Source organism: Anastrepha ludens, chromosome 2, assembly GCF_028408465.1.
Source record: "Anastrepha ludens isolate Willacy chromosome 2, idAnaLude1.1, whole genome shotgun sequence".
NCBI lineage: Eukaryota > Metazoa > Arthropoda > Insecta > Diptera > Tephritidae > Anastrepha > Anastrepha ludens.
In genome coordinates, this window is record NC_071498.1 from 168129652 (window position 1) to 168147869 (window position 18218).

Consider the following 18218-nt stretch of genomic DNA (forward strand, 5'->3'; position numbering starts at 1 on the left):
TGTCCCTTCCAATTTCTTATGGCCCATATTGAACCATATGGACCTAGACGACATGTGGTTCCAGCAGGACAGCGCTACGTGCCGCACAGCAAACGCCATTTTATTCCATTTCAACATCTACCCGCCCTTATTGAAAAACCCTTTAGTAGGCTCTGCCTCCCGCAAAGAACTATTGAGGTGGTTCCTAAAGTAGCAGAAACTGCTTACTGATTTTTTGATCTATCATCAACTATGGCACTTTGTTCAGACGTAAAAATAAAAAATGTTCAGATATAAAACAAAAATTGCTTTATTTGCGTGGAGGGCGGCACTTTTGTAAGTTCTGAAACACGTAAAACTGAAATAGGAAAGCACTGAATCTCCGGTTGTTGCGTCTATTTAACTTGGAAAGCACAGATTTTCGATATTTATAATATACCTATTTAATTAATATTTCCACATCTGGGGGGTATTTATTAATATCTGCAAACCAGCTCCGAAAGCTGTATATTTTGTCCAACTTGCGCAAAAAAAATTTGCCTTTTCGCTCAAACTAATACACTGTGCTTTGTGCCTATGAATTTTATTGCTGATCAGTTTAACTCTATTGCATGTTTATTAACCTCTCTATGTATATATGTATGTTTTTGCATGCGAACGTATAAAATGCAATAAACTGTGAATGTACGGAAACATCGGAAATTGTTGTTGTGACTATAAGTTAATAAGCTATTGCGCTCCACAATGACGTGTTGGGTGAGTAATAAAAAGGCCAATCAGAACTTAAATCACAGAGCGGATATATTCAAATCTAACGAAGTGGGGAAACCATTTTGGGAAATAATACTTTGCGTGAGTCAAAAAAAGATTCAATTTAGGTTACAAAAAATTTTGTATACAGTTCATTTTGAATTTATTAAATTCGCTTATGAAATAGAAAAATACACACTTATATTAGTTGCTTAGGTCAATGATTAATAATGAAAATGTTATTTTCAACATAATGCATATGGAATGTTACAGTTAGTTTATAAAAAAATATAAAAAAATTTATTTTGAAACAATTGTATTAAATACAAATTTGTGACTATAACTTTTGCCGAAAAAAAAGCATCTTAGAAGCATCTAAGTTTATTAGGCCTCAGACTGTTTGAAGTGATTGCGACTATTCGAGTAAACGCCAACGATTGTTATTGTTGCAACACAAACGCGAATGTGTTATGTGTATTAATAGTTCATTTTAAATGTATGTATGTCTTTTCTGGCGTCTTCATTTTTTCAGTAACGGTAATTGGCCGCAATGTTAAAGTATAATCGAAGTCAATTAGCCCATTTATAGATGTAGGTAATTAATTCTGGTTTACATTTGTTCGTTCCAACTAACTGTCGCAGTGATAAAGTGAAGTTAAATATATGTATGTATGTATATAAAAAATGTATTTCTTGTTTAGCTTATCCACAAAGAAATGGAATGTTTGTTTATGCCACAGTGGCAGTGGTGGTTGCACTACAATCAGTGGTTGCGTTATTTTCTTCTAATACGCTTTGCGTTTGCATTTGAACTTGATCTGCAGGTTCCAAATGCAATTGTGTATCAATAATAGAATTCAAAAGAATCGTAGCTGTAACAGCCGCAGAGCCTGCAGAGTCGGTTGTATCAGCAGTCGCATTTGTTGTTGCATTTTCAGTTGTGATATTGTCATCAACCGGTGTTTCATTGTTCAATGCTGCTACAATTTGGCTATCCAAGTTGATTGCCTCCTCTGCCGTCTCGGCAAGTTCGTCAGCAGTAACATCAGATGCTGCATTTTCACCGTTGTCTACCTCAGCTTCAATAGGTACTTCCGTGTCTACAGCAACACCGTTACAGCCATTCGTTTCTATAATCAATGGTTCGCCGCCATGCGATTTGATTTCATTTGTGATCTTCTCGCCCACTTTTGAATCAATTTCGACAATTTTTTTTTGTAACTTGTGCTTTAGGTCCAAAGGCCATTTTTTATTCCATTCGCGGAAGAGTTTTATCTAAATATAAAAATGTTCAAGTTATTATTAAAAATGAAACAAATATGGGACTCGATTTACAATTATTTGTTTTTTAAATATATATATGACTCTTTTACTGAAACGTTTTTCAAACCGCTGCTATCGTCGAAAGTTAGCTTAAGGGGGCAGCCTGCTTTAGAGGGTTCACAAAATCGATTTTTTCGTGGATTTTTTTGGGAAGGAAAAAAAATATTCGATTGAAACGAAACTTTCAGGTTTTATTGTTATATATTTCAACAGTCTTCTCAAATTTTTTCATTAAAATATATGTCATATCATGCCTGGTACAAGCGCCTCGAGTGTGCATGTGTCGTGCGGCGGGAAAGATGCAGGTCGCAATTTTCATTTCAAACCAAAAACCCAAAAAAAAATTTATCTTAGTATAGTATAGCTTCTAGTTAAACCCAAAAATTAAACAAAAAGTGAGAACTTCAACAATTTTTCGCTAATTAAAAAAAAAATCTTTTTTTTGGGAAAAACAAATTCACTTTAGATTGTTTAAAAAGTGGGTTAATCATAACTTTCTTACGGTTTTTTAGGTTCAACTAGAAGAGAATTTAATTCCAAATCCAATCAATGTTATTTCGTTTCGATAGGATGTTTAACTTTTTCCCTATCTTTCCCGCCAGTTAGGAAAAATCGTAAAAATAAAAAACCGAGGAATCGCGCGTCAAAGTTTTTGTATATATGTACATACATATGTATACCGGCCGCTCGTATACCTGCTCGACGCTTGATCACAATTTCTTCTGTAACTCCGAAAATATTTTGAATTTGCTTCTGAAATTTTGAGGACACATTTTTGGATAGTTTGGGAAGACATTTATGCAAAAAAAAAATCGATTTTTTAAGCCTCTAAAGCAGGCTCCCCCCTTAAAGGGTAATATACAGTTAAAATTTTCAAAACCTCGATTTTTTTTGATTTTTTTTCTCAATGTACATACATAGGTATGTATATTTAAGGATACACACAGAAAATTCAATATCGTTCCGGTGAATATTTTCGTAGTTACACGCAAATTTGAAAAAGCGCTTGAGGGTACAAAGCAAACTTTAAACGCGTTTTTCTCAAAATGGTGGTTTCTAAGTTGGTGATAAACTTTACTTGACTTTACGACTATACCGATTAGTCTCAAATTTTATCACAAGCTTCCTAAATATATTTTTTAGTAATTAATCGTAAATTTTTTCCCACCGATAAATATTTTTTTCTTATAAACAATTTAAGGCCGAAATTTTGGTCAAAAATTGATTTTTTTTTCTTTGAGAACTGGCGGCTTCTTTGTCAAAAAAAAATTATTTTGCTTATCCTTCGATTAATTACTAGATTTAACATTACTTTAACGAAATCTGTTTGGTTTGTTAATTGCAGAGGATCCACTTCAGAGATATAGTGGTCACCGCAAAACGTCTTTTTTTGAGAGGAGCTCCCGGAGATCAGCTGTAGCTCCTTTCCAAATAAATATTTTTACTAATACTAAGACTTAAAATACAGTTAAAAGATAACATAGTAGATGTACACATTTCTAGGTCAATAAATTTAAACGTTTTCTCAGAAAAAAATCTGGAAAATTCGCTTTTTTCAGCTTTCTAACTGTACATGTATTACCCCTTAAGCAGTTGACGTGTAAACTATTATGCACCTGTGTGTAGTTGTGACTTGTTAGTGCTATTTGGGTTTTATGACATTTTTACCAGTATTTAATATATTTAAAAAGCGACTTAACGTCTGTGGGACTTATTCACCAGTTGTAGACAGTTAATTTTAATATTTTTTTACTTTTTAGCACAGACAAAAATTTACAGTTAGCACCCAATTATAGCGAAACGATCGCAGTCGTAAATGCACACAAGAGATAAACTTATAACGAACATTAAAGTACTTTGAGAGCCATTAGGTTTTTTCTTTTTGTTTTGATCACAGTAAAAACATTACTTACCCTGCATTGGAATAAACTCATTGGCTTATCTTGGATACCAGTAAGGGCCACAGAGTTCACCATGCCGTTCATATAGACTTCACCAGCCTCGCCCTGCAGCAGGTACTCCACCAAGACCGGCACAAAATCATCACGTTGCAACTCACTCCACTCGTTAAACCACTGTATGATGTAACGGAACTCGCCATCAATTGATAAATTGTTCATAGCCATTTTTTTTTGTTTTTTTTTTTCGATATTAAAAAATTTCCGAAACCTATTTAAAATTTTGGCAGCACAAACTTCAAATTAGTAAATATATCTTTGGGTCAACTAAGTTGCACCAATAAATTTATTCGAAAGCTAGATTTTGCAAATAGTATGCCAGGATAGTGCTGTCGCAAGTTAAACCCACTAATGCCTTGCAATCAACTGATTTTAATTATTTCACTCTTCGTTAGGAACGCCTTTAAGCTCAGCGTTTTTCAATGCGATGCCATTCACGCCACTGCACATTTGCAAATGCTAGTCTAACAACATCGTTTTGTTGTTGCCTCTCATTTTATCCCAGCTCACCTTTTCCACTACTCCGCTTTGCGTTGAACTCTGCGCTGCAATTTTCTTTCACGATCAGAGCCAAAGAGGAAAAACTAGAATATTTCAATTATATACAAACGTAGAAGTTCATGTTTGGTTGTTATGCAGCTGTTTTCGTGATACATACATACACACATATGAATATAAGCGAGTTATTTGTTATTCTATCACAATTGATACTGACCGCTGGCTGGTGTCTGGTGTCTGGCACTATAGCGGTCAAAAATATTCTTTTTCTTGAATGTTTGGTTTTTATTCTGCAGTTCTTGTTGTTGTATTTGCATTTTATGTGGAACTCCAATTGCATTTTGCTTTTATTGTCTCACGTAAATAAAGAACTGTCAAAAATAATGGAGAGTCGTAAATCGAAAAACCAGTATTTTAAGGGTGCCTCTTATTATTCAAAATATTCATATATACCTAGAATATATTATTTTGCTTCTAAAACTATCATTGGGGAATTGGTTCCATATTTTTCCGAGATTTTTTCATTAAAGTTAGGCTTGGATGAAGAAAATTGTACCTTCATTAGAGCATTTCAAACCTATGGTATAAGTTATAAAAAGGTAATAAGGCTATTCACAAGCACGTAAGTACGGATATTCACAAACAAGTAACTTGTCTTAAATCGTTTATTAGCTGTTCTGACGTCATCGGTCGTCAAAGTCGAGAAAAAGTAAATTTCTGTTTTCGGAAGACGCCATCCTTTGTATTTTGTACACCATGGTTGAAATATATGAGGGCACGACAAATTTTGGGAATAAAAAAGAAACAAACGAAGAGGAATTTCTTCCAATAAATTTTTGTTTTTGTTTGTGTTCTGCTGAATGTTGAGCAGCAATTGTACAAAATACTCAATAAGGGGATTTAAATTAATAGAATGTGCTCAATAAATGTAATTCAGTCAAAATTTCTATTCATACGAAGCATTTGCATATTCAATATAAATTAACCAATAATTAAATATATGATTTATAAATCGATTGTATCAGTTAAACCTATTGTATTTGTTTGAGTGTTTTTCATTTCAATTCAAATTAACTCTAATCCCATGCCGATGGTCGTTCGTGTCCGGCCTGTTTTTTATGAAACTACTGCACGGTGCATGTTTCATACCATTAGTTTATGATGAAATATTATTAAAATAAAATTTTTTGAAAAAATCTTTTCGTATATGTTTAGTTAAAGCTTAGAAGATACCTTATGATTTTTTTCTAATTTTCTTTTGGCGTTATATAGTAGAAATTAAGCGCCGACCCATCGACATGGGATTAAGGTGCCAAATGGAACGACATGTGATTAGGGTTAATTATTTCGCCTATAAGCCGTTTGCAGTTGCAATTCGTTGAAGGCTCTCATCATTGCTGCAATTGGTTTTGATAGATTGCTCCTTCTCACATGTATCTCATTCCATTTCACAAGTATTCTTAAGCTTTTTCAATGATTGTTCATGAGTAGATAGGCAGCTGCTTTAAGTTTTTCGTATATCACTAACACGTTTTTGCTGATCTCTGTTGTGAACAAATCGCTCTCATATAACTTATTACGTCAGCAAATCAGCTGATTCCTTCAAATTCGCTGAGAGCCGAGAAACAAAACAAATATTATACAGAAAGTGAAAAGGAAAAAAGATTAATTATGTTTGTATTTCAATTATTTTTGATTTTAAGAAAACAAACTGGGCGCCGATCAAAACTTTGTGTTCAGTTCGAAGATATTGCAACAGAGAATTTTTAGCGGATATGAAGAATTTAATGTAAATTAAGCACAAAAACCTTATTCAAGCGGCTTACCAATGCGACTTCTTTCTTTCGCCCGAAACTACATAATCATGAATCTTTCAAACTCGAAATTCTAATTTAATTCCGGTAAGCGATAAAAGCAGCGACAGTCACTAATTTTCTAAAGCTTTGAAGTTTATTAATCTTCAGCGTAAACGTGTTACAAATCTGGTTTGAATTTAGCGCAAAGAGTGACAGTCATACAACAGTGACAGTGATATAAATCCGGGTCGTTCTGGTAACGTAAAATATTCAAACGAGCGTTAAATGGCTTGTCAAACACAAAAACACCTCCACACACTAATCCAATTGTTTTGAACATTGCAGTTTTGCCTGGCTTGACAAGCCGCTAGAGTAGGGTATTTCGCACTTTAGCTAATTGATCGTTCATGACTGGCAATATTTATCAAGTAAACTTATAATATTATCAAGAGACTCACTTTTGTCTGTAAGAATAATGGCATTTCAGCGAGACAGAAGAATTTCCAAAATCTTTCCTTTTTAACATTTTGGAAAAAACGATGTATGTAGACTGCTTCAAATTGGTCTGGAAGGAGCTTTGTATATTCATCTAGTAAATTTCTAAAAATTTAAACAAACTTTCACGAAGTCTGGAAATCGATAAAGCACATGAATGAATTCTACTACTTCAACTATAAACTATAATTTTATGATTAATTGTCAGCAAAGGGTTTGAGTATCTGGCAACACTATCACCATATGTCAGAAAATTTCCTTTTTGAGACGAACACTTCTTTTTCTATCTGAGTAACTCAAGCAGGTAAATTACAGAAAGTTCAATTTTATTTAAAGCAGTTAATTAAAAGGCTATAAATCATATAATCAAATTATTTTGCGGTTCGAAGTAAAGAAAAAAGAGGGTGACTTCTGCAAGTGGAAAAGTTGTAGATAATCAAATCAAATAGACGGCAGCGCCAACGCATTCACTTGCACGAGTATCAAACCCCCCAAAAAGTAAGTGCAGCATACGAAACGGAGATAAAAGGAATAAAAAGATTATAAAGAAAAATTAAGGGAAAACTAATTAAAACATGTCGGCGGCACAAGTAGAAGTGCAACAGAACAACGAGGACCAAAAATTAGGTGAAGTGAGTAAAGCGGCCGCCAATGACACGGACACTGACACCGACACAGCCGTAACTACCCCAAAAACTATGAACGAGAACAATAATGCGGTGGATAAGACGGCTAAAATGGATATGTCAACCACCGCGCAAGAGGCGACCGACAATGATGTGAATAAAAAGGAATTAGCTGAAAATTACAAAAATCAGGGAAATGAGATGTTAAAAAGTAAGTTAACATTAATATTTACATTTGTCCATAATATAGTCATTGTATAAGAAACGTTTTACTCGGACTTGAAATGCCCTTACCCTTGCGTTTGCCCGTGTGTCAAAACTAAAAATGAAAGCGCGCACCCCTTGACAGTTCTTCATTCTAACCTAAAAGTGTTTGAAAGCAGACGGCAAGTAGGCGGACGTTGCGTATAAACACCCGCTAGCCCTTCTGTTTCCGGAGTGCTGTTGTTGCTATTACAGTCGTTGTTGGGTGTTAATTGATCTTTGATAATATGCGAATCGTGTTTAAGCAACAGCGCAGGGCTCGGTGAGGGCACAGACAAATTTGTAGATAATACTTTTATTTATTACTTATAATTGCACAGTACTAAACTAATTTTGAATATTTACAACAATTACATTGATTTTTCGGATTTGCACCTGTGTCTTAATATATGCAATATAGAAATAGGCTAATAAGTTTAAATTTAGTAACATTTACACTTTTTTCTATTTACACAATTCTATACTTACAATATTCTACTTTATGTTCACAGACAAGGAATTCAATAAAGCGATTGAAGCGTACACCAAAGCCATAGAATTATATCCATGCGCTATTTACTATGCCAACCGTTCACTAGCTCATCTGCGGCAAGAGAGTTTTGGATTCGCGCTGCAGGATGGTATCGCTTCTGTTAAAACCGATCCTGCATATTTGAAGGGGTACTATCGTCGTGCCGCAGCTCAGATGTCTTTGGGGAAATTCAAGCAAGCCTTATCAGACTTTGAATATGTAAGTAATCTAAAACTATAAGAGAAACATTAATGCATGTGCCTCCATACGCAAAGGTCTCAAAATGTCGTCCTAATGACAAAGACGCTAAACTTAAATTCACGGAATGCAATAAGATAGTCAAGATGCGTGCTTTCGAACGTGCCATCGCAGTTGATACACCCGAAAAAACGTTAGCCGAAATGTACAAAGAGTTGGAAGATATAGGTAATTCTAATTTGCATTATATATATTTAATAGGCTTTTAAGAATACGATTTTTCAGCTATTGAAGATGCCTACACGGGGCCGGCCCTCAAAGATAACAAAGTAACATTAGAATTCATGCTGGAACTAATGGAACATTATAAAAACCAAAAAATCCTTCATCGGAAATATGCTTACAAAGTATGTATGCACTTCTATGAAGAACTTGAACAACTCTAATATATGCAAGCATAAGCAACTAAAAATTGTCCATAAATTAGTTATATATTAGTAGTTCATGCAACCCTTATAGTTGTTCAAAATCGCATAACTTTTCATAAAATATTTATTTACGTAACATCTGCACATATATATAAAATAAAATGTTATCCTTTCCATTATTATTATAGATACTCTGCGATATCGACGAATACATGCGTACACAGCCTTCTTTAATTGACATTCATGTGCCCGACGAATCGAAGTTTACAATTTGTGGTGATATTCACGGTCAGTTCTATGATCTTATGAATATCTTCCAAATAAATGGCTTGCCATCACCAACGAATCCGTACCTATTCAATGGCGACTTTGTTGATAGAGGCTCATTTTCCGTGGAGTGTATATTTACACTATTTGGCTTTAAACTTTTATACCCAAATCACTTTTTCATGTCACGAGGTAATTTCAATTGAATATGAATTATATTAATATTTTATTTAATAAAATTTATATATTTTCCAAAGGAAATCATGAGAGCATTAATATGAATCAAATGTACGGCTTCACTGGTGAAGTAACGGCTAAATATACATCGCGCATGGCTGATATGTTCACGCGTGTTTTCAACTGGTTGCCACTATGTCACTGTATCAACAAAAAAGTGCTGGTTATGCATGGTGGTCTATTCTCAAGTGATAATGTCGTTTTGGACGATCTGCGTCGTATTGAACGTAATTGCCAGCCACCAGAAGAGGGACTAATGTGCGAACTATTATGGTCCGATCCGCAGGCATGGCCGGGTCGTGGACCCTCGAAACGTGGTGTTGGCATACAATTCGGGCCCGATGTCACAAAGGCGTTCTGTAAGCGAAATAATCTGGAATATATCGTACGAAGTCATGAAGTCAAAGATATGGGCTACGAAGTTACTCATGATGGCCAGTGCATTACGGTATTTTCAGCACCTAATTATTGGTGAGTTTTTGTGATACGTTAAGTTCATATGAAAATTCTACAATTATGGACGAAGAAAGAATGAAGTTTTAGTTATAATTGTCAGGGTTGGGTATTTTGCATTACCACTAAATTGCACTATCACTCATTTTTTCAGTGGTAGTTAAAATAAGGGTTTCATTAGGGTTGGGCTTTCCATTGCTACCACGGTATATTTGCTTATAATGTCTAAGTGCGTGGATCGAATTTAAAAATTATAACACGCAAATGTAGTCACTACATCAGCCATTGGATTTATAGTATTTTTTATAAATTACAATTAAGAATTAATAGCAATATTTAATGTTAAATATACTTCTTTTTTGAATAAGCTTGAAAAAATGCCCCATTACAGACGCGTATTTTACTCAAATACAAACACAGAAAAGTAACAATATTCACTTATAAACATTCTTTATTAAATGAAGACCTGATTTAAAGCTATTTTACTAAATAATACTCCAAATTCTATTGAAATTGTATTATTACAAATGTTCTTCTAAACGTTTGTAATACCGTGCAGAATAAATGTGAGGAGCGAACTGTCAAATGAACGATGAGAGAGAGAGAAGAACAAAGCGAAATAAGAAAAACCCAGTCAACCAAAAGGGAACAATTTTTTTATTATTATTTTTATTATTTATAGGGGCGCTTTTTTGATTTCGAATATACATACATACATATTACAAAAAAAAAAATATTTTTACAAATACTGAAAATTTAGAATAAAATCGCGCGATTACACTTCTCTTCAACTGTATTTCAGTACAAACTGCAAATGCGGTCGGAAAAGCCTAATTTTTAAACTTCTCCTGGGGGTTCTATAAGGACCCTAGGAGGCTTCACAGTTATAATGGTGTGACCTTGCTCTTTCTAATGGGCGTGGTGGGTGGAAGCCACGCCCCTCCCCCTCCGCCCCCCATTCAAATATATCGTGGTAGTAATGGAAAGTATGCATTCATTAGCACTAAGTCTTCAGTTTTTCAATGTTTTAACTATCCGTTTATTGCATTAATTATTTATTGTACTATGTCCAACCCTGAATATTGTAGAGCTACTACCAACATCAAACATTTGTAGGCACCTTAATCCATATTCATACATATGATCGATATTTTTAGCTTAAATGTCATATTTTAATTTTTATAGTAATTATAGATTGATATTAGTTTGAAAAAGAAATCGATTATTTTTGCGTAAAATTTGTGCGCAAATGTTTTAAAACTGTTTTGTGATCGATCTTTAGCTGCAGAGCGATGCTATGACTACTAACATGCCGACCAATTTCGATTATTTCTGTGATTTTATCGACATTTTTTTTAACATCAAAAATGCCTGAACGGAATTGACGAAACTAAGCTGTACGTAATTAGCTGTTACAGTATCACCACCATACACACCATTCACAATTTCAGCAACCTGACTTGCATTTTCGCCTTTATCAAAGAAAAACTGCGCCAAATTTTCTCTTTATTAACACCCTGTAACTCACAACTGAATGGAATAAACAGAAAACAAACAACGTTCTCCCGACAGTCGGTTCTATGTTACCGGAACTACGCGGATTTACTATATATTCGGCCCAAGGGGGAATATTTTTGTTGTTACAACACCAAAAAACAACCAATCCACGACAGTCGGTTTTATGTTAACGGAAAGACCCAGTTTATAGCACTGTCACTCCCCATACATGTGAGGGGAATGTTTATGCCAACAACAACAACAACAACATCAAAAACAACCAAATAATTTTTTGTGTGAAACGTCAACTTGACAACAAGTATAAACTTTAAATTGTTTGATTGATACTTAACGAAATATCGATCACTACAGCCATCTACCGAGAAAGTAATGGATTTTTTCCCCCAAACTAATAATTTTTTAAATTTTATTTGTATATATTATGAGTTCTGTTGACGATCCCCTCTTCAAGAAAGAAAATCCCAATTTAGTATTAAATTTCAGCGGACTTGAGCAAAATTTTTACCGACATTATGCTAACCCAAATAAATGCATGGATCGGTTGTAACAGTATACTTAATGAATTTTAAGCTGGATTTCGAGGGATTATTCGACAATAATAGATAACATATTTAATTTAACAAGTATTATTCAATTAAACTTTGAGGAAAATAAGAAAACATTTGCTTTTTTCGTCGATTTTGCTTACGCTTTCGACACTGGAATTTTACAAGCTAGCGATGTACGGCATGTCAACACATATGATCGAGATTATACGCCTTATATACGAGGGCAACACGAATCAGATAATTTTGCTCTAAATTAGGGCGTGCGGCAAGGTTGCGTTTAAGTTCTGTACTTTTCTCACTGTACCTAAACTATCTCAAGAAGGCATACAAATTGCAAACACTAATATCAAAGTTCTATACGTTGACAGTCACGTGGCAATAAAGGCAATAAACTCATATGAAATTGCATCTGAAAACGTTCTTAGGACTAGGGAAGCCATAGAGAGACTAGCCGCAGACAGACGGTTACACATCTATTGGGTACCCGGACATAAGGGCATTGCAGGAAACGAAATTGTAGATGAGATTGCGAAAAGCGCTGTTTATATATAATTCGAACAAGAAAACGACATACTGAATCCTTTAAATACGGTATACAATAGCATCGCTGCGGACGTGAAAACACGGATAGGAGGTGGAATAATTTAGCTACTTGTAAAACCGCGAAAATCATGTGTACGTAGAATGCCAGATTCGTACTAGCCCTGTCTAGAAAGGAAAGCAGAACTATCGTAGGTATACTGGCAGGCCACAATTTGTTAGCGGCACACGCATACAAGATGGTAATTGCAAGCAATGCAAGCTGGAAATTTTGCAATGAACTAGAAGAGAGGGAAACTAGCCCTGTCTAGTGTACCGTATCCCACCCAGAGGGAAACTCTTGAACACATTCTATGTTCTTGCCCTGCATTAACTGGAACCCGAATGAAATGGTTAGGAGCTCTTCAATATTAGAGGGTTAGAGCTTCAGAGCTTACTTAGATTCGCAAAAGATGCAGGCTTATTACAAGAAGCCAACCACAAGGAAATGTAAGGGTCAAGCTCCATTTGGTGCCACTAAGGGCCAATAGGTCTATGTGATGGCTGTCAGCCAGCCATGTCAACCTAACCTAAATGTCAAAGTTCTAATGTATGCTGACGATTCGGTCTTATTGGCGGATACACACCCTGACCTCCAACAAATAGTAGATGCACTGGATGCTCGCAATGAGCATTAAAAATTAATCTTGCCAAGTCCAAAGTAGTCGTTTTTAGGATGAGTGGTAGAGTCTCAAACAACTGTAACTGGAAATATGGGAATGTCCCAATAGAAATAGTTAATGAATACAAATACTTAGGATTTATAATTAACTATAATCTCACGTCTTTCATACATCTAGATAAGAAACTAACTGATGTCAAAACAGCCATAAACGTCACATGGTTGAAATATATTAATAATCCAAGGATAGGTGAAATGGTTGAAGTACCGGTCTGGCACTCTTCAAGTAGCACTAAAACGTCGTTTTGATAAATACCTCAAAGAAACTGAAAATTTTTGAGGCAGCCTCTAGTTCTGACATCTTTTATGGAGAGCAAGTTTGGGGGGTTGAGAAGCTTTTACGCTTTTTTTATTAAGAAAGTAATCTTTTTGTCATCCAACACCCCAAACTGCTAGAGGCAGCACGAAACGGGAGTATGCCGCAATTTTTATACACATTCCACCAACACAAGTGTTTTATTGCGCGTTGCTTAAGCCTAGCAACAGCAAGATTTCCGCGTGTCGTTGCTGCAGAAGCGATCAAATTATGTGTTTATTGGGTAAAAGAATGCAAGGAGCTAGAATCTAGTGTTGACATGTCGCCATTATCAGTATTTTTTTCGGACCTTACGAAAATCTGTGTACTTTATTTTGCTGAAACATTTTAGATTTAGCGAAAGTTATAACGCCCTTAGGGGAACGCAACTATTGGGTTGGCAAATAAGTAATTGCGGATTTTTGTTAGAAACTCAATTTTTTCATGGCACTAAATAACTTTATTCTCTAATGTATTGCCCATTTTGATCAATGACCCTTTGCCATCTTTCAGGCAGCATCATAATCCCACGTTTATAAAACTTCTGGTTTTTATTAGCAAAAAACTGAATGAGGTACGATTTGACATCATCATCATTATTGAAATTTTTACCATTCAAGAAGTTTTGTAAAGATCGAAAGAAAAAGTAATCAGATGGTGCAAGGTCAGGCCTATGTGGTGGACCAACCGAGCTCTAATAATTTTTGCCGAGTAGCCAAAGATGTGTGTGGCCTTGCATTGTCATGATGGAATCCAATACCTTTTCGATTTGTCAATTCGGGCCACTTTTCTTCAATAACATTGTTTAATTTCGTTAATTCTTCAATGTATACTTTAGATCTGATCATTCGGTTGGGTGGTAAGAGTTCAAAGTAGACAATTCCTTTGTAATCCCTCTAAACTGATAACAAAACCTTCTTTTGATGAATATCAGCTTTTGATATTTTTTGAGTTGGTTCACCTGGCCTGCTCCACGATCTTTTCCGCTTTATATTGTATTTTTGTAAACAACCCATTTTTCATCGCCAGTTTTCAGTCGTTTTGAAAATGGATCATTTTCATTACGTTTCTTTAGCAAATCGCAGCTGTTAAAGCGTTGCGTTAAATGCGTTTCGTAGGGAAATGCGTTTCGTAAGGACTCCTGTATCGAGTTTTTGAACATAGCCAAATTGTTTTAAGTGATTTTGAATGCATGTATGTGGCACATGAAGCTTCTCTGTAATCTCACGTGTCGTACTGTGACGATCCGAATCGATTATTGCTTTGATTAGGGCGCCCACAACTTCAACTGGACGACCAGAGCGTTTTTCATCTTTGACTGAAAAATCACCAGAACGAAATTTGGCAAACAAATGTGACACTGCCGTTCTTTAAAGGCTTCGTTACCATAAACAGCACATACTTTTTTATGAGTTTGCGATGTGGAAATAAAAAAGGCAAAATATGTCGAAAATGTTCCTTTTGATTTTCCATTTTTCAACGAACGCCAAACGAAAACTACGCAACCGATCAAAAAACTTTTTTTACTGATTGGCAGCTGAATTGCCAACTATCAAAAAACTATAAGTGTTTTACATTTGTGCTACGTCTGCAAACCTAAAAATTCAACTGAAGCCATCTATATATGAGTGAAATCCCGTTCCCATGACAGTCGGTTCTATGTTACCGGAAACCCCGGATTTATATCCGGCCAAGGACTGTCACTTCAGCAGCATTTCCCATATATGTATGGGGAATGTTTATGCTGCTACAACAACAACAACATGAGTGAAATCCGCAATTACTTAGTTGCCAACCCAATATTATGCATTATTCAATTATATATCTGTTTGTGTTAAATACAGGGGGCCTTATGATAAATGAATTTTCTTATATTGTCTTCCACATATTTGCTATTGTATGGCAGGCACACAATCTTATAAATTATTGCCATAATTGTTTTTATTTATTTTTTATTTTGGGCCTACCTATTCTGAAATATTACTACTACCACTACTATTATGTGTTCATTGCATTCTTTTCTTACAGTGATACTATGGGCAATATGGGCGCATTTATAACAATAAAAGGCAACGATTTGTACCCATATTTCGAACCATTCGAGGCTGTGGTGAGTGCAATTTTCAAAAATAAATTTGTGCTAACATTTAAACCCTGGACAAAATTTAATGTGGACGTTTATTTTCATTGCAGCGTCACCCCGATGTCAAGCCAATGGCATATGCAAACAGCTTAATGAGTTTGCTCGCGTAGTCATATAGTTTAAGTTGGCTCTGTATAGTTTATAAAGTGGGCAAACGTTTAAGCAACTATTGTATTATTCAATAAAAATCAACAAACGACGAAAACAACAACAACAGACATCAGCATGCCGTATGAACACTACCGCGAATTCAACTCACAAATCGCTTGCGAAACATAGAGCTTTTGGAAGGAGTTTTCAAATTTGTTTTTAAAACATTAACTGGTGCTTAGAGTATAGAAACCCAAGAATGAATATAAAACTGCTGGCTACAATCAGTTTTTTTTAAACCTCCGTATGTGGATACGCATATATGTATTAATATTATTTTGAATAACGTACCATATTGGACATTTTAATAGTCATTTGTATAAAAAGCAAATACGCCTTATTTTAGCGTATCAAAAGCAGAAAGCAGCTATTATTTGGGAAAATTACCTTTGATCCAATTACATAATCTAAACATTTATACTTAAATAGACAATGATGTGGTTAATTCTGTTTTTCATTTATTGAAAGTTAAATAAACGTTCATTAAAAAGCGTTGGTAAACTTGAGTGTGGTATGATTGCACCATAATTGGAATTTATACAATATGTTTTATTTAAATTGAAATATTTGCGCCTTAACATTTGTTTTGCAATTTTTTACAAATGCGTTGAGTGATCTTAAATGTTTTTAGTTGTATTTTACTTTACTTTAAACACTTATGCCATGCTAAAAAATTTATGGAAATAGAGAATGAAAAAAAAAAATACATATTTGCTATGAACGGATACGAAATTGTGGTTTTCATATACATATACGTATGTATATGTATTTAATTAAAAAAAAAAAAAATACAAAGAAAAATTATGCCCGATAACACTCCAACTTATTTCATTTCCATACAATATTTTAAAACTTGTTACATAATTATTATCCTTTCCCACACACCCACGCATGTGCATTGTGTGAAGTTTCCGCTAATATTGTGTTCGCTGTAGTGTAAGAAGTAGAAAAGTAAAAAGACAAATTGTAAACAAATCAAGCTGCAAATTACATAAATACCGATTATGTATGTAGGTATGTATGCTTGTTAAAGAGTGAATATGCCTATCTATTCTTGAGTACGCCTGGCTGGGTTGGATGCCACTTACCCCGTAGTAATATATTCTTAATAATACGTATGAGAACGAAAAGTTGCATATTGATGTGCGTGAAATAGAGTGAACAAAGTATAGAGCAATTAAAAAAAAATAATGTGTATCAAATTAAAATTTTTAATAAATAAAAAAGCGAAAAAATGTTTAAATATTTCTTATTTTATTAATATTTTATTCTTGAATTGCTAGAATGGTCACACTTTTTTTTGCTTTCTGGCAGTTAATTTAAGAACTTTTCACTTTACAATCACTTTTAAAATGTTACAAAATCTGGATTTTCAAAAAAGGCACAATACAAAAATTTTAGTCAAACAAATTTATTTTTATACACAATTTACTTTCATAAAAATTTTTTTCGAACAAAAAATTAAAATTTTTCGAACAAAATTTAAATTGAAAAAAAAAATTAATATAAAATACGAAATTTTTTTTAAACATTTCTTATTTTATTAATATTTTATGCTTGAAGTGCTAAAATATGGTCACACTTTTTTGGTTACAAAATCTGGATTTTCAAAAATAAGATAATGTTAGTCAAGAAAATCAATTTTTATACAAAATTTATTTTCATAAAAAAATTTTTCGAACAAAAAATTCAAAAAAATAAAAATACGATTTTTTTAAACATTTTTTTTTTTTATTCTTGAAGTGCTAAAACATGGCCCCACTTTTTTGCTTTCTAACAGTTACTTTAAGCACTTTCACTTTACAATTACTTTAAAAATTTTAGTCAAACAAATTTTTTTTAACCAAAATTTATTTTCATAAAAAAAAATTTCGAACATAAAATTAAAATTTTTCGAACAAAATTAAAATTATTAAAAAAAAATTTTGAATTTTTTTTAAACATTTCTTATTTTATTACTATTTTATTCTTGAAGTGCTAAAACATTTTTTCTTTCTGGCAGCTACCCAAAGCACTCTTCATTTAACAATTATTTTTTAAAATGTTACAAAGTCTGGATTTTCAAAAATAGCACAATGCAAAAATTTTAGTCAAAAAATTTATTTTTATACAAAATCTATTTTCTTAAAAAAAATTTTCGAACAAAATTAAAAAAAAAATTAAAATTTTTCGAACAAAATTTAAAAAGAAATTAAATTAAAAAAAAAAAAAAAAAACAATTAAAAAAAAAATTAAAATACAAAATTGTTTTTAAACATCTTTTTTATTAACATTTTATTCTTGAAGTACTAAAACATAGTCACCCTTTTTTCTTTCTGGTAACTACTTCAAGTACTGGTAACTACTTCTTTGTACTACTACTTTGCAATTACTTTTGAAATGTTGCAAAATCTGGATTTTCAAAAATAGCACAATACAAAAATTTTAGTCAAAAAATTTATTTTTATACAAAAAAATTTTCGAACAAAAAAATTACAAAAAATAATTAAAATTTTTCGAACAAAAAATTAAAAAAAATAA

At 33.5% G+C, this 18218-nt stretch overlaps 2 protein-coding genes across 3 annotated transcripts; one reads left to right on the top strand and one right to left on the bottom strand.

Annotated features, from left to right (window-relative positions):
- Positions 1–852: 852 nt before the first annotated feature.
- Positions 853–4843, bottom strand: LOC128855801 (uncharacterized). 2 transcript variants are annotated; one of them, XM_054090986.1, is made up of 3 exons: positions 4521–4843; positions 3966–4221; positions 853–2004 (listed from the first exon to the last, which is right to left on the bottom strand). In XM_054090986.1, the coding sequence occupies exons 2-3, from the start codon at positions 4176–4178 to the stop codon at positions 1459–1461; spliced, it is 759 nt and encodes a 252-aa protein (XP_053946961.1). In that variant the 5' UTR covers positions 4179–4221; positions 4521–4843; the 3' UTR covers positions 853–1458. The 2 variants fall into 2 exon arrangements, with proteins under 2 accessions (XP_053946961.1, XP_053946962.1); XM_054090987.1 differs by having other exon boundaries at positions 3966–4594; positions 4669–4842.
- Positions 4844–7055: 2212 nt separating this feature from the next.
- On the top strand, positions 7056–16941 carry LOC128855803 (serine/threonine-protein phosphatase 5). Its single transcript, XM_054090988.1, has 8 exons — positions 7056–7636; positions 8181–8419; positions 8476–8626; positions 8684–8805; positions 9015–9285; positions 9351–9801; positions 15434–15515; positions 15599–16941. The coding sequence occupies exons 1-8, from the start codon at positions 7375–7377 to the stop codon at positions 15656–15658; spliced, it is 1638 nt and encodes a 545-aa protein (XP_053946963.1). The 5' UTR covers positions 7056–7374; the 3' UTR covers positions 15659–16941.
- The last annotated feature ends 1277 nt before the right edge of the window (positions 16942–18218 follow it).